The sequence below is a fragment of the Pocillopora damicornis genome, chromosome 2 (genome assembly GCF_964200805.1).
Source record: "Pocillopora damicornis chromosome 2, jaPocDami1.2, whole genome shotgun sequence".
Taxonomy (NCBI): Eukaryota; Metazoa; Cnidaria; class Anthozoa; order Scleractinia; family Pocilloporidae; genus Pocillopora; species Pocillopora damicornis.
The window spans coordinates 7,871,811-7,888,689 of record NC_142671.1 but is presented as its reverse complement, the minus strand read 5'-3'; the positions used below and the strand labels follow the sequence as shown (position 1 = coordinate 7,888,689).

General features: G+C 36.7%; 1 protein-coding gene across 4 annotated transcripts; it reads right to left on the bottom strand.

The window, feature by feature from the left end:
* Positions 1-296: 296 nt before the first annotated feature.
* LOC113685183 (USP6 N-terminal-like protein) lies at positions 297-14,119 on the bottom strand. 4 transcript variants are annotated; one of them, XR_016183496.1, is made up of 15 exons: positions 13,728-14,119; positions 11,201-11,268; positions 10,485-10,570; positions 10,067-10,100; positions 9,577-9,657; positions 8,988-9,092; positions 8,740-8,849; positions 8,529-8,577; positions 7,565-7,630; positions 7,249-7,303; positions 6,572-6,666; positions 5,431-5,496; positions 4,827-4,926; positions 1,183-3,832; positions 297-808 (listed from the first exon to the last, which is right to left on the bottom strand). XR_016183496.1 is itself a non-coding variant. In XM_027202663.2 (15 exons), exons 1-15 carry the CDS (start codon positions 13,729-13,731, stop codon positions 680-682), a joined length of 1,836 nt encoding a protein of 611 aa, XP_027058464.2. In that variant the 5' UTR covers positions 13,732-14,113; the 3' UTR covers positions 297-679. The 4 variants fall into 4 exon arrangements, 2 of the variants coding, with proteins under 2 accessions (XP_027058464.2, XP_027058465.2); XR_016183497.1 differs by having other exon boundaries at positions 10,067-10,097; positions 13,728-14,113; XM_027202663.2 differs by having other exon boundaries at positions 3,045-3,832; positions 13,728-14,113.
* Between the last annotated feature and the right edge of the window lie 2,760 nt (positions 14,120-16,879).

The window sequence follows — 16,879 nt, the reverse complement described above, 5'->3', positions numbered from 1 at the left end:
TAGCCACACTGGCTCGTTCCGCGTGATCAGTGATGGGAAAACTGGGAGAAACCAGAGTTATGAACAGTCCAGCATTCGGGCCTAACATGCGAATACTAGCACACACTTGATACATAAATTCAACGCCACAATCTACTACCGGTATGCCTTAATGAAGATCGCAAACACAGGCAGGGAGTGCACAGCTCGCTTACGTACAATATATTTACAACACATCACTCAGTCCATTGAATATTTCGCAAGGATGAACCATGCTAAGGAAATTGTAATCAAAATAAATGGCTCAGAAGACACGATGAAGTATACACTTGTTTAATGAGGAGTTTGATTACAATTTGCTTCTGCCACCGCAGTCAAATTTTTCCCCGCTGATCATCATGGTTAAGGAGGCACGGTCGGCTCAGAAAGATCCTTGAGTATTTAAGAAGCGAGGAGGAAAGAAAACGATCGTCTGCGCTGCCTGTTGCTGAATTCGACCACTTAAGTGCTTAAGCGTCCATACACATTTGGGCTCGTCTCTTTCGAGGCGGTAAAAGTTTGGAAGGGAAATGGATAGGGCGTTAAAATCAATGTAATAAAAGGAAGAGGGATAATTTCTTTGTGCGGAAGTGCCATGGGTGATGCAAGGTTTAAATAAACATTAAAAACTAATTATCTGTCGGGATCCCAGCATGGTAAGTCAAAGTTCCGTGATACCAAACAGATTGGTTTTAGAAGCTTCCCACGTGACATTCTGTAAACTGAACTGGCTGTTCCTGCTGCTGACACTGGTTTGGCTTCCAACCCGGCTACTACGCAAGCTCCTCCTCTGTAACGAAATAAAGAGCATTCGTAAAAACTAGGGAAAAAAAATGAAGAAAGCAGCCTTATAGTAACATGTCTCCGCAATTTAGGCGAGAACCTGATATATTCAAGTACAGATCAAATTACTAATACGTCGAAAGGCGTCAACGACCCATTAAAACTTTCGTTTTAGGCAAAGCCAGATTGGTCAGTCAGAAAGTCAAAACAGAGATTATTCACAACGAACCATACCATCAGGAAAACCATCAGTTAGAAGGTAAGAAGTGAGAGTTAGACATTACAGAAAGCATGAGCCGCTAGTTGTGTGGTGCGTGGTGAGTGGAAGGTTGTTAACTACATGCACAGAAGTGTAGAGAGTTTCATTGAAATGTCACTTGCCTTTATCTTCTACAGTGTTTCCAATGCTTATGGTGCCAACAGGAGGTTAGGCGTGCAAAGATATGGTACCACTGTGCATGCGTCCAGTAGTCTGTCAAGACACTCAACTCCAAAAGTGCAATAGTTTACAGAGTCAGTTCTTTAGACACGTGGAACAAATTTAGGATAACTAATTGGTTCATGGCGAGAGATAAAAACATTAAGATTCGTAGGCTCTCTGAGACTCCACATGCATTGTTAAAGGAATGAAATCGCGCCACTAATGATTCTTGGAAATGTTATATGCGCACAAAAGTGTTAGATTGGAAAGTTGCTGATGCGGAAATTAGCTGTGTTACTTGGCAGAAGTCACGGAATTTCCTTCAGAGAATATTAGGCTACTTAAGCCAACGCATGTGCTTGCTAAGAGGAGCAGCATTGGTTAACTGTAGAGAAAGCTAAGAAGCTGTGGTGCTATGAGGTTTTTAGTTATCCGGAGATATTTCAAGTAAATCCGTAGCATCTTTCATAAGATTATACTCCTTAAAAAAAGAGAAAAGTTCACAAAGGAAAAAAAAAAGGTGATGACAATCAATTCTTACATTCAAAACTGAAAATTATTTAATCCCGTTTGGAAAGTGTAAACACGAGTGACAAGTCAGTTCTATTCAAGGCATTCGCACAGAGATGTTAATATTAAAAATAGGAAACAAAAAGTTTTTCACACAATGAATGACTTCGAAGAATGGCTGCTACGTAGAGAAATTTCTTGGAATACTAAATCCATTCTAAAATTCTAAAATTCGCTTTTATTGTAGCAAAAAAAAAGTCCATTGCGTAATATTCCAATTAATTCATGATTGAAACTAAAATAAATGCTCTCTGTAAAATACTATGCGTATAACTGAAGCAGTACGCTCAGATAATTCGAATTCATTTCAAAGGAATTTCACTGAGTACTTCCAAAGTGTTTCCGAACCTGGTCAACTTAAATAACTGACGCTGATAAAAATTCACCGAAAGACTATATCCTCGCAAAATCTTGCATTCCTTGCAGCTAAAAGTTTCGTCAATTTACTGTACGTCCAAGATACTTCTGTATGCTAAAAATATTCAGATTGAGAAATTTGAACGCATAAACTAATCCTCAATTATTAATAAACTATGCAAATGTAAAACAAGCAGTTGTCTATTCCATCGTAAAATTGTAAACCAGGCCACCTGAGAAAACTGAGTAAACAAAGCCTTAATAAAATGACTCGTCTCAGATTTAACGCACATTTGGCGAACTTTTGGAAAGAAAAAGAAAGTCATAACATGATACATACAAAAGACAGCTGATGTCTTCACATCTGTTGACAATTTAATACATATTGCCGACTTTGATTGTTCAAGGCCATGCCTTTGATTATATTCTTACAAATGAAGCCTCCATTACCCATTAACGCGAAGCGCTTACGCGACCTTAATTGCTAATCCCCTGTTGGCCCCATAATTCCAAACCTACGAAACTCTCTTGAGTCCCCTGAACTGCCCTATTGGTTCCTTACCTATTAACTCTCAAGATCTGATTGGTAACTCGCCCCTCTAGTGACCATTCATTTCCTTACAAATCAGTGGAGAGAATTTGGTGTTTTGTCAGGGTAACAACCCCCAGCTAATCAGTTCGTCTATTCTCTTCACTTATTCACTGGATAATGCATTAAGGAGTTAATACTGAACCTTTCCTACCTTAATTGTGTACACGGACATGGAACTCGATTGAATTAAGAACCATCGATGTTATCTACTGAATAATGAGCACGTGACGAGCCTCATTCACAGAAGCAGAATAAAATATCGCCTGTCCCTGTTAAGCTAGCTTAAACTAAAGTTAAAGTGACCTGGTGTTCGTTTGAGTGATGTTTCCAAACAGGTGAGCCGCCGGGCCTGGAAGCCATCACAAGCGCATCCACGTCTCCATTGATTGGCCTAAATGTTGACATCGAGTTGTAAGAACCTTCGGTGGTTCTTCGTCTCCGCATGCTGCCGTCCGTAACGCTGTCGGAAGAGGGGAGAACGCTCTCGGAATGATACACTATTCGTCCATCTGGTGGTTTGTACCGTGAGATCTCCACCTCGTGTCCATCGCTCTTCCGATGATCTAACCATCGAGGGTCGTCGTGCGTTGTGCGCTGATTATTCAAGTCTCCTCGGTAACTCGAAGGTAGTTGAGGGTGTCGCTTGATTTCTATTATCGTTGATACCGATGCTTCACTTCGGTATTCCGTCGGAGTACCGGGAAATGTCGAAACAGACGTCTCGCTACGATTCATATTAGATGGAGGTGAATGCGACAAATTCGTCGGAACGCCACGAAGAGGTGATATTTCCGGTGAGACTGGCGAAGGAGGCCTGTCCATGGGTACGCGGATAATTTTGTCTTTCTCTTTGTTCTTGCGTGCACGCGCAGATGCTGTTTGATAGACGCCTCGTTTTAATGAAGCACCCGGTGGGAGAGACGGGAACTCCGCCCTGGAGGGCGCAGGTGGAGTGTCCAATCCCAAACGTTTCAAGTCGAACATCGCAGCCTGGAGCAACTCGATTACTTCATCGTCGTCGTAGTGATATGCATGCATTTTCTCTTGTAAGAACTGAACGACGTCCTCGAGGCCCATCTTTATGAAGATTTCTGTGAAGAAACAAAGCGGAACAGCCCTTATCATACACTGGACCTATTAAGAGTAGGCCTCATTGTCAGCACTTTCACACGAGCCTCTTTTTACCTACGGGAGTGTATGATGCCTTCAGCAACACCAGCAGCAGAAGCAAGCCAGAGGTCTGCAAAGGGTCTAGCAAAAATGAGGCCCCCAGGCCCCCTGCAAACCTCTCCTCGACTCGTCTCAAATCTTACCGTGTTGATAAGAACATCGCAGCAGGATCGCAAGATCAAAGGTTCAAATCCCGTTGAACTCATTTATTTATTGAAAGTTGTTCCAACACTATTCAAATCTACATCAGTAAGTGTCACTTCATGTACGCGCACAAACTATGAATTCAATAAGTTAAATCACTAGTTTCAAGAATTAGCGGTTACACTCAAGAAACAGCTACATGTACTCATCTTCTGACCAAACTAAAAGTGCAGCACACATTGTATATGTTGTGAGTATCCATTGCAGTACAAAATGGTAGTCAGGGTTCCAATAATTTACCACGTTAAATAGCGATGGAGGCCATATAAGTGATCAAACAGTCACGATCTTCAAAGTTTTTCCACCCGCCAACAAATTACTCAATGAAAAACTTGGTATGTAAGTCTGGTCATCTAAAATCAATTTAGACAGACTCGCTAGTCGGTCGATAAGTCAGACAGCTAGACAGCAAGTAACTGGATGCATCCAGCATTACACGTAGGTACAACTCAATCCACTCAATCATAGCGGAGCTCGCAGAGCGTAGCCCCATAATTATACAATTGGATGCACGACCGTACAAGGTGCTACTTTTAACATGCGTGGTCAACTGTTCCGCGGGCACGCCAACGCCACGGCTTTGTTCAGTAGTCCAGTGGTCAGTGCACCGGGCTCCGAGTCGGACGACCCGGGTTCTAGGCGAGACGTGCGGGAAAAAAAAATGCGAGCTCCGCTTTTAGGCTTGGCTAAATCTATATATTATTAACTTACTTCTGTGCATTTTCATGATGTTGTAGGCCATAGCAGTCAACAGTCGGTCCCCTTCCAACATGAATATGTCCCACAATCTAAGTGTTAATGTAAATGGCACCTAGAAATTCACGTAAAAGAACTCTTTAATTATATAACAGTTTTCTCCTTTCAGCATGACATTTTTGCAGCGCAAAAAACTTTGATGGCAAATGAAACAACATTAAGTCTGAGCCCAAGAGTATACAAAATGAGTCTAATCTCAACTGTAATTTCTGAGGATATTTTCAGTTCTTTGGAATGCACCATAAGAAACAAGTCTTCTTTAATCAAAAATACTGATTGATGCCTTAGATCCCAAGACAGCACTCCAAACAGACTGCAACCAAATGCATAATGCTTTAATCTAGTAAAAAAAAATCCCCTTAGCATCATAAAACTTATTACTAAAAAACTACTTGCAAATAATTTATATTATTGATCTTCATTAATAATTTCTACCACAAACTTTACAGTTCATCATTCATAAGTAGAAGTAATTCTCTTTGTACAAAGTACAACATTCAATCTCAGGAAATCTCCATTTTTTTTTACTACATATACATGTAATAGCACTACGGCATACCCTGTCCAGAAAGCACTGCATAAACCATTTCAGAGTATAAAGAGTTGAATAACAACCTTCTTTTTCCTAGAGGAAAGAGCAAAGTTAGTACGAGCAACAGTAAATCAAACCTGAAAAAACAAAGAAAATTGAACACTCAAGAAAGAGGTACTCTGGTAACTATTACATACAGTGTTCTAACACTCTAATTTCCCCTAATAGTAATTTCTCCTGTTAAGAACCAAAATTCTCATCAAAAGAGTAATTTTATTGTGATTATTTCAAGAAGAATTAAAGTTCTTGCAAAAAGATTGAATAGAAGAGAATTCTTCTGTTCTGGTAAGAATGCACTACATCTGAATATCTCAAGAAGAATCTCTATGTCAGGAACTCTTGCCACAAGAACTGGGAATTCTTTTCTTAAGAACAAGAATTCTTTCTAGAAGGCTAAGAAATAGAGAGTTCTTCTAGAAAGAATGGTTAACCCTTTAACTCCCACGAGTGACCCGGAAAGAATTTATCCTTACAATACAAATACAATGTCAAGCAGATAAGTGATATGCACAAAGAAAAATATCAATTTGGGGATAATTAGTTGATCCAATACTAAATTCTCTGAACTAATGTTATAAGAATTGTATGATTGACCATAAGGAGAATTACAAATTTGATCTGGGAGTTAAAGGGTTAATTGCACATCTTATGAATAGAATTGCAATTTTAGAAACTCTTGCTGTCAGAAACAAGAATTCTTTTCTCAACTAAAAAAGAAGTCTTTTTGGCAGGCAATGAAGCAGAAAGTTCTTCTGGAAAGAAAGTTTAATGGCAAATCTTACAAACAGAATCGCAATTTCAGAAACTCTTGCCACAAGAATCAGGAATTCTTCTTCTCAAGAACAAGAATTCTTAAAAACCCCACTGGTGCATCACCAATCATCAATGCACATGTATCTTACAGTGACAAGTATGATGACAAGTACATGTACCTGAGTTATCATCAGTAAACTAAATGAAGATATTACCTAGACTTAAAAGACCCTGATGAAAATTGGGAAACGTACCTAGGCATTGCTTTTAATATCAAAATATACAGTACTTCAGAATTTCTTACTAATGAGTACAATGAACATATGCCACTTGCCTAATTAAGATAAGAACTTACCAAATTCTTGTGAAGTCTTGACAAAAGTTTCCTTAAAATCTTATCATGGTGCTCTTGAAATCTTATCAGCTTTGGAAAGCCAGGTACAAAAAAACCTTAGATAGGAAAAAATATAACAATACATACTTTACAACAATAGTAGGAGATATAATTCCCACCAATTACTTATGCAGCACTCAAAAAGACAGCAACACAAAGAGCAATTAACATTTAAAACATGCGGTCAGTTTAAATAATGCCAATATCATATTGTGCCTGATGTATTAAAATCAAAATGAAACACAGTTTTCCTATGAACCCTTTCACCCCAGGATCCAATAAAGACATGTCATTCTTGCTGCTGACTGTCATGAATTTCCTTGTAAATTAGACAGGCCTTCTAATTTCAATCAAAATAAGATGGGAGTTGAAGGGGTCAACAGGCCTCCACATTATAGAGGTACCCTTATCTAGACTTAAAAATTCTAATGTAGCTGCACTGTATGGTGCTTACAACATTGTACATCTATTTAGTAAATGAATTTAACTTCTTAGGACCTCCTCTACTCCCTTCCTTCAATGTTACAAATGTTATAAATGTTACAATGTTACAAACATAAATGTAGTCCCCCCCCCCCCCCAAAAAAAAAAAAAAAAAAAAATTGGCAAGGGAGTTAGGACGTGTGAGGACTACCCACCATGCATGGCATGTTTCTTGTCAGTGAGGAGTGCAGACAATGCCCAAAAAGCATCCTAAAAGAAAGACAAAAATGAATTATAAAACAGAGTTGGATCGTTACCTCCATATAAAAAGCACTTTTACCAACAAAAACTACCGTTGAATAATAACCTAAAAGCTTTTGGCCACATTGCTTCACCTACTTACAAAAAGCATTTCTAGATTGATCATTTCACAAGTACACCACTTGCTGCATAATTTAACCTAAAGCACTAGGGCTCAAGTTTGTATAATGTATATGACAAGCACCCAATAAAGAAAGTAAGGGCACTTACCTCTTCATTAAGATACATTAACAGCAAGGCGGCTATCCCACTCATGCCTTGACAGTAGCCTACCTCCTATCACACCAGAAGTACATGTAATCAATCATTGGTTTGTACAATGAACAAAACTGATTGATGCCAAAAATTCTAAGTTTCCAGTGTTTGTTCCTACATTTGGTGGCTTTTTTTGTTATTGTCGAAGACTATTAGTGGATGTTGAGGTAACATATCAGGGCGTGAAACTGTACCTAATACAGGCTAATTTGGCAACCAAATCCTGAAAATTAGTCACCAAATTGATGACAAGATTGTTTCATAATAACCTTACTCAGAAATAAAGTGAATTAAAAAGATTTGCAAAGATAAATCCATAGCAAACTTCCCTGTTAAGTTTGTTTCCAAAATGTTGCACAAGCCAAGTCAATCGCTCTGACGAAGGGCTAATGCTCAAAACGTCAGCTTTTTTACCCTTTACGGTGGCTAATTTACATTTTCAACCCAGTTGTTAACACTAAATTACCTGCTATACTCTCCCACCGACGCAGCACCACAGTTTCTTTAGAAACTTACTCCTTTATCTATCTTGGATTTAGGTGAGCTTAAATGTTATATATCATCCATCCTAGTGTCCACTTTGTAGCACGTGAAAGATCTCTTTCCTAACTTAATTTTTGAGGGTCTATCTAGAAGGCTGACAGCGTAAAAAAAGGGTTTTGTTTGTCTTTAAAAATGGCGACTAACTTTTTTTGAATTGATTACCACTTTGAAGAATTTAGGAGCCAAGTGGCTATCAGAAAAAAAATTAATTTCACGCCCTGCATTTTCCAAATTTACTTAAAATAAGAAAAACCAGATAATCAGACATTGGTCTGAATTAAAGACATAAGAACAATTTGATGCTTGGAACTTCTAATGACTGTTTCAGGTTATTTGAAATTCCTTGAAAACCATTCTACAATACACATAAGCTTACCACATTGTACATGGAATATGCTGCAAGAACATGGAACAATGCTTGCTGTCTATAAGATGAAAAAGTAAGCGCAAACATTAATTATATGCAGTTAAAATTGAATGAAGAGACGAAACAGAACATTTTTATGACAGTTCTGTACTCTAACCATTGTTACATGAACATGGATTATATAAAATCCTTATGGCAACATGTGCTTAAATGTTCTTACTTGATTCCATATCTTTCCCTAAACATGATGTGATCTCTATATGTTCTGTTGACATCTAAGTCAATCTGCCGAATGTCTGGAGACTGATTTCTGGCAATCCTTTTCATGGACTAGAAAAAAATACAAATTCATCATTATCATGACAATGCAAATAATCCACAGGTGGTGAAAATACCCTTAAAACTGGTGCTATATCCACAAATAACTGGAAACATAAAATAATACATATTTACTGTTGATTCATGTACCTCATAGACAGTGCTCCTGTTTGGAACATTTTCAACTTGGAGGAGTTTTTTCCAGGTTTCTCCTCTCATAGAATTTGGAATTCCTTTGTAGATACGTCTCCTTAGCTGAAAAACATTTACTGACAAGTTAAATATAAGAGTATTTACAAATCAAACGGAAAAAAGTTACATATGTAAGATCTGTGAATAACATAACAAAAGACTTTCTGAGGGCAGGCATTTTAACTACAAAACACAGACCTTTTGTTGTCATCAACTGGGATATCAATAAATAAATTTCTGCTCATCATGAAATGATTGTTTAAGAGGATAGACAATATAGTATGCCACAGAGATGTTGCCCATTATTAAAAGTGTTAATAGACATTTATTATTATCAATTGACAAAAATAGTCAGTAACAAGGTAAAAGGAAAAAGGTAATTAGCAAAGAAAAAAATTAAATTTATCTATTTAGTTCAATCAACTATCACAGCTAGCAATTATTTATATCTATGTGGCTTCTTAATGGGATAATTATAAAGCATGGCAAAAGTATATTTCTAAGGCTCAATCTTAAGTAAATAATACAGCAGCAACCATCTCTTTACCTTTTCTCCATGTATGTATTTGTCCCAGTTCTTTGTCATCTTGACCCATTTTTGGACCCTCTCGCGTTCTAATGCTATAAGCTATCAAAGAATACATGTATCATAAATTAATTGCAGGTTTTTAAAAAAGATAAATAATTTCACTTGCATATTGTACAAGATATAATGCCTTACTGTGCCACAAAGGTGGCAAATAATATGTTCTTTCGCACAGGTTCAGTACTCATGACTAACTCTTGGTTCCTACTTCATCAAAGATTCTACAACAAATTCATGAAAAACAAAATGGTGACTCCAAAAGCCTTTGGTTCATCTAGGGTAATGCAGCACACAACCACAAGGTGACAGGCCACCAGGCATTTATGTCCAGTCCAAATTCCTTCTAAATAAAGTAGAAGGCACTGGGTAATTTTAGACAACACATCTACTCAATGTAACTCTTATGTGACACGCAAACACTGAGTGTGTGCCTCTTTAATATTGTGAGTACCTTATCGTCTCGGCCTTCTGGTTGGTCATTTCTGCTGCAATATAAATGAATTTTTAAAAATCAAATAATGACAAAACAGTAAGAATATACACAAAATACGGATGTGAATTATGCATAATTATTACATTGCACATACTCTTAATAGCCTGTCACCCAAATTCACATAAATTGTAAGTCTTAATACCCAGCATGTCTTAATACACTGTACCATGTAGGTGTTTTCTGAAATAGCAATAATACCAACATTTCCAAAGCAACCAAGTTTGCCACACCTTAGATCAACCTTTTAACAAACAATAATTTTATTGTCCAAATGTATGCACCTCATTTTACTAAATTTAAATCATATAATAAATTTGGGGTTAGGATATGTTACAACAAAAAAAAATTCAAAGAGTACATGTGCTTAAACACTTACTGAAGAAATCCATATCTATCAGTTATTTTGTACACAAAGAAGTTTGCATCCTCCCAGTCATCAATTTCAGCATTTTCATCATAACCCTAAAATTGAAGAGTGACAATAATTAATTTTTCAGTCTTTTTATCAATACTATATTTACATGTAGTACTTTTAGAGAGCCAAGAAACCAGAGTACTTTGAAAAAAAAACTGTATCATACAAGGCCACAAAATAACAAAAAAAAATACTCAGATATTTCTTTAACCAGTTAAATCCCAAAAGTGATTCACACATAACTTCTCCTTGTAATATTAATACATTATCCAGCAAACAAGTGATGAAAATATTCAAACTTATTAACGAAGAGGTTGCTATCCTGATCTAACATTAAGTTCTTAAGGAAATATCTAGCAGCTAGAGGTGAGTTCGAATTAATAATCAGATCGTGTGAGTTTAAGGGTTAAGAATCTGAAACGGACACTGGATGTTGCATCATTTTCACTTTAAGAAAAGAGTAAAATCAGAGAATACATTAATGTAATTTACATACATGAATAAGTAGTCATTTACAATTCTTGTATTTGAATATCTTATTTTCATTGCTCCTTCTCTTTCAAGCAACAATTCCATAGATTGGAAAACCATGTTGCATAGTTAAAGTTCAATTCATCACTACAAAGTTACATTCTATAATGCGACACAGCTGTATTTTAGATTTCAGGACAACTTACTCTGTCATACTTTGCCACAATATGATTTCTTGTTTTCTCGTAGTCTTCATCTATCTCAGATGAAAAGCCTGAAAATAAAAGTAGATGGTTAAAAGCTATACAAGAAAATTGAGCTATTTACTGGGTTAAAATATCTAAAAAGTAAAAATCAAATGTTTTCACCTCTGGCTCAATCATCAGGGTAAAATTTCCCATTATTTATACTGATGATGATCTTGTGTCAAAATTGTTTGGTTTTCTTTTTAAAATATTTTAGCCTTGTAAATAGCTCATTTTTTAAAACCTAAGTAAAATTCAAGAACAAAAAGCTATATATTAGTAAACCCTCACCAATCTTCCAAACTTCTACTAACATACTGGCTATTTAAAAAGGCTGTCCAAAATCAAGTTGGAAATAGAATTGTTTTTATTTTAAGATGATTGTGATTGATGAGATATAACCAAACTACATGTATTACTTGTGAAATGCACAATGATGCATCTTTCCATGCAAATGTACACAGTTGTAATCACTGAGTCCAGTTATTTAAACAAAGTTTAGCCATTATTGAACAAAACTACATTCTAAGACATCTCCAATTATTTTAACCACACCTTTCATCTAAACATTTATTTTTGTGAACAGTATCAAGAGGGATGGAAACTAATAGTGGAAGGTCATTTAATTAATTAAATCAACCCTCATAGAGAGAATCTCTGAGACCCACTGCTTGCATAAAACCCCTTCTTGGGTTAGACCTCATGTCAATAACCAGCCATGAATCTCTAAGTAACTTTTTGTTGTTTGAGTTTCATTTTTCAATGGACCATCAGCATCGTAGTTTCAGATCTTACAGTTACTATCAACTGAAGGCAATGTTTACTGAGATACACACCATGTTAATAATGTTTCTATCTCTATAGTTCAATTAATTAAGATGTGCATGTTCTTTCAAATAGGGTCCAGTTCTAATTTAGTCAACAACCTTGACAAAGAGCAGATTCGTGCAAATGAAAATAACTTCTTGTTTATTCCGTAATCAAAAATCAAATTAACTCATTTTTAAAGAAAACACCCAGTAACATTGCATTACTACTGGTAATTGTGCTGTGTGTAGCTGCACACAAAAAATATATTTTAAATAGGCAACTTTTGTTCCTTCATCTTAAAAAAATTATAAATTCTGAACAAATTTCACTCTTCACACATACAGAATCATGAAGTTTCTAGTTAATTCTGTGTCATCACTATATTGGCTTTTTTTGCTGTTTTGTAAGCCTAGTACTAGGATTCTCAGTAAGATGCTTTAAGAGTGGATGGATGAGAAGTATAAGACAAGCAAAGGCCCATTTTGTACTGTTCCTAGCACTTTGACTAGGTTTGATAAATTTCGTTTCTTATCAACAGATTTATCAAGAATTGTGCACACCTGGATTGATAAATTTTTTGGATTCTAGTGCCATTGCATTGCCCCCAGTGATATTAGCCTTAGGCAGTAAACAATAGCAGAGATTTTGTTTAACATTTTTCAGTTATCTTAATAGTGTTCTTGTATAGCAGCTAATTGTAGCGATGACTTCATCTAGAAGATTGAAAGAAGAACGAAAGACTTCAACGAGAAAAAAATATTCAGAAAGGAAAATTTGTCGTTGCATTTCAATAACAATACTAAATGTAAACGTAGTCCGTGATTAGACGTTTGACTGAACTGCATATCACCACTCATTGCTTACAACTTCTTGAGAAAACATAAATAGGATTATTGCTTTCACGCGTTGAAAGCAGTCACCCTTATCGCCCTGTGAAATCAAATCGTCCGATATCAGACGAGCCTCTACTTAACTCAACTGCATGAGAACTCAATTAAATCAAATTGTTAGGAGGTATTTCGAAGTCAAAAAGGCAACTGGAAGAGACTCGATTAAAGAACGTCAAAAACAATAAAGTATTCTCTCGTCAACTTAAATTGTATCATCCTAAACTTGTCGACTACATGGGCGAAATTGAAAGGAGCTTTGTGCTGTTCGGAAGTAAGAAAACGTTCAAAAGCTGAAAGGTTTCGATTTGTATTCACGTGGACATCCTCTATGAAGAGTTTCTCAAGTACAAGCGGCACGACATGAGGACTGTTTACATTGATTTTCCCCAGCTAACAACCCGTGACGCAAGTCGAATGAATCTATCGCGTAGATTTATGTAATATATTGTCACTACCGAAGGATTAACACGAGAGCTGTGATAATATTCGAGACAGAATTCCATGCATGTTATTTTGCCAGGCAATCATGCCGCCTTCGACTGAAGGAAACAAAAGACTCCGCTTGTATTTGCTCACTTATTTCTGCCAACTTAAAATTTGAGAAAAAGACCACTGGTACGAGAAACGACTAGCACTGTCGCGCTAAAAACTTCAGCGTTACGAAATGCTAGACAACGACGATCTCTTCTTCCGCCTCAAGGCTTGAAGACACGAGAATCACGGTGAATAGATATAAAGGAAAGACGATTCGGAAAAAAAATAAGTGCACAACTAACTCATGAACTTACTCATTTTGTCGCTCGATGGCTGTGTTCACAAAACAAAAATATTTCTGTAGCGACGAAGCGGGTATAAGCACACAAATCTGTTCATAAGGTTGCTGTTTATGGGTTGATCAGCCAGTTTCCTGTATAATGTAGAACGTAGAAGGGAGTTGTACTGCGACAGTCTCAACACCAAAAGGAAATTATCCGCGAATTTGCCGCAGTCACCGATTTAAAACTTGCTGTACTCCTGGTATTGTATGTCGAATTGATTCCCTTGATATATGGAGCATTTTTGGACTACCAAACTCGTCTACGAGTTATAATTCAGCGAGAAACCTCCCCCTCGTTCGCCATAAATTTCAATGTATTTGCATTGCAAGTGCATCCCGCAAGAATGAGCTGCGCATGACATTAAGGTGGCCTCGTTCTCGAACACATGAGTGCTCGTAACCAGTACCTCTTAAAATTATGGTAAAGAAAAGTAATTTACACTTTGCAGTCGAAGCATGGATTTCAAACTTAACTCAGGGATTTTTATCATTCATAAAGTTTTTGAGCTAAGTGCTGGGCTGAAGGGGTTATGCCTACCCGTTTTTTGTAATGTTTGCCCACAAAAAAACAACAACAACAACAACAATACCAACGATCAAGCGATCAAGCATAAAAAAACAAAATGATTCAGTTTAAAATAGTCTTTCCTAGTAAATATGTAAGAGTATTGTTAGTATGCTACGAGGCTGCGATATCGCTTAGATCAGTGTCTCGGCTCTTTTCTAATTCTAGATCTGAAAGGTTAATGATACATTTAATAAACACAGCCCCGTCACTGAGCAATACAAAAGATTTCTGAGTGTTTGAACGAGTGAAGCATTGTCAGTTGAAGTCTAAATGGCGTCTGGTGCAATCCCTGAACTAAATAGTTGGTATCTTTACCCATGAAATGAAGAATATGTGACGATAAACGTACTAACTAAAGAATGGCCTCTGTAGGTTAGGCGGGTTACCCTGTCTGTCAACTCAGTCACTCCAAGCCAGCACTCATTCAGTGTGGCAGGAAAACTCACTTCCCTATCTATCAATAGAAAGAAAATAAGTCACTTCTTTCTTCTCTGTGAGTCTTGATCTGGCCTGTCAAGTCAATAAACTTCCCTATGTTTCGAAAATCGCTTTCCCTCTGAAGATATCAGCCATGACTGAAAATCGAAAATACCATACTAGCCGTACGCCTCTCGGTTAAAACGAAACTGAAAAAATGAATGATGTCAACGTTTAGTCTTCTTTCACGATCAAAATGTGCATATGAAGGATATAAAAGCGCTTTTCTCCTATTTACGCACCAATTAATCTACATTAGGCATTATAGAGCTCCAAATGTGTCGCAAAAAGAAATCTGAAATTCCTCACACCTAGACATGGATGATTGATTTGGTCCCAGTACTCTACTACTTGGATTATGACTTTCGTTGACATTTCCCGTGACTAGATTATGGCAAAATCACAGCCGTCTTTCAAGATGCTCATAACTGAGGTTACCGTAAGACTTAACGCACGATCCGAACCCTCTCAACGACCGATCGGAAAGTTACGCCACAAATGGAGAGTGGACTAACATGTCAAGTTCTGTTGAGAAACAATAAAGATTTCGCGTTTCGAGAAGTCGAAAACAAAGTTCAGTTTCCTGCATTGATCAGTTTTTACCATAACTTTGCGTGATTCCTCCCTAATGGCTAAGGGCACAATAATGAAATTTTACATCTGCAAACTTGTCTACCACCGCAAGTTGCTGCTGTGGAACTTGGAGTTTTCAAATTGTGATTGGATTATTTGTTGTGCGCATAACTCGGTTTTTTATAGCAAATGTTCTTGGTTACGAATGCGAGCATGAATATGGATAGCCCTAAATTACGCGGCGAATAAAGAAAGATGAGTACATCAGGATTGTGGAGTGGACTGGAAATTTTGCTGTAATTATAAAAGATATTAGAAGTCATCGTCTACAATATTTTTCAGAGTATTTTTTCAGACTCGAATTCCCAATTATCTATAACCGTCAGTAAAGTGTTACTCATCTTCTCCGCGCGCAATTTTTAGTTCTTGGACTGACATTATTACTCATTTATTTCACACAAGAAGTTGTTTTAAGTTTAGGCGTTACGATTAGCATTTCCTTTACTTCACGTATCGTAGGTCGGAAAACAAATATCTGTTTTATTCGGTCGCTTATCTGATCCACTTCTCAAGATATCAAATGAAAATCGATCAGTTATAGGCGTGAAAATGATAGAGCATATAAATTGATTAACAGTTTTATTGCATTTATTTTTGAACTGTTTCTTATTTATTTTAACCTTTCGAAATTTACTTCAAATCATATCTAGAAAATTATTTTTTGAAACTAAATGTGTTTTTCCCGCAATAACAATGAGACCTTAATAATTAACGATTTTATTTGAACGCCTGGTTGGACAGTTTTAAAGATGGCTTGATCTTTTAATCATTGTTCAATTATTATTGCAAATGACCATGGTATCGCGTCAGAGTTAATCAGATGAGCAGATCTTAACTGATGCGCAAAACACTGAGTAAAAAGAATTAACAAATCAAGAAGCGAAATTAAACTTTGCCACAGGCGGGAAATTAAGAAGTCCGCCGTCCTTTATGTACAAGAAAATTGCCAGAGAGTTAAATTTCCTCTGTCTCCACGCAAATCCCGTTTTAGTCAAAGCTTGAACAAAACGAACTTGACTCCCTAAGGTTTTATTTTATAAACTGCATAAATTCATTCCTTTTCTTATTTTTGCTTTCATTTTTATTCCCCAGGTGAATACTTAATTATTTTTCCATGATCAACCGGCAGCCCTTCCATCTTTTGTTTGAAGTCCTCTGCTATTGCAAGATCTAGCTCTTTAGACTTTTCAAATCTAATATTTCGTTCATTTGGATAAAACTTTCTTGTACTTTCCTTGAACCTGAGGGAAAATCGATCAATTTAATTTGAAAACTAGCAGCTCCGTGTATATATTGACATAAAAATGTTTGACTTGAAAGTTCCGGAGAAATCGGAAATCACGCTGAGTTTTTCCTACATTTTGGCCGCGAACCGGTTGCCTGCTATAAGATGTTTATTTTTCGGTGGTCTCATTAACTTTTTACTCTTCCTCTTCTTCGTCTTG

What these genes read in the sequence shown, in the direction of transcription:
- LOC113685183 (XM_027202663.2), bottom strand. An exon ending in ACAGGAGCACTGTCTATGAG is followed by an intron (nt 8,850 to 8,987) that starts GTACATGAATCA and finishes ATTTTTTTCTAG; the next exon opens with TCCATGAAAAGGATTGCCAG. An exon ending in CAAGACTTCACAAGAATTTG is followed by an intron (nt 5,497 to 6,571) that starts GTAAGTTCTTAT and finishes TCTTTCCTCTAG; the next exon opens with GAAAAAGAAGGTTGTTATTC.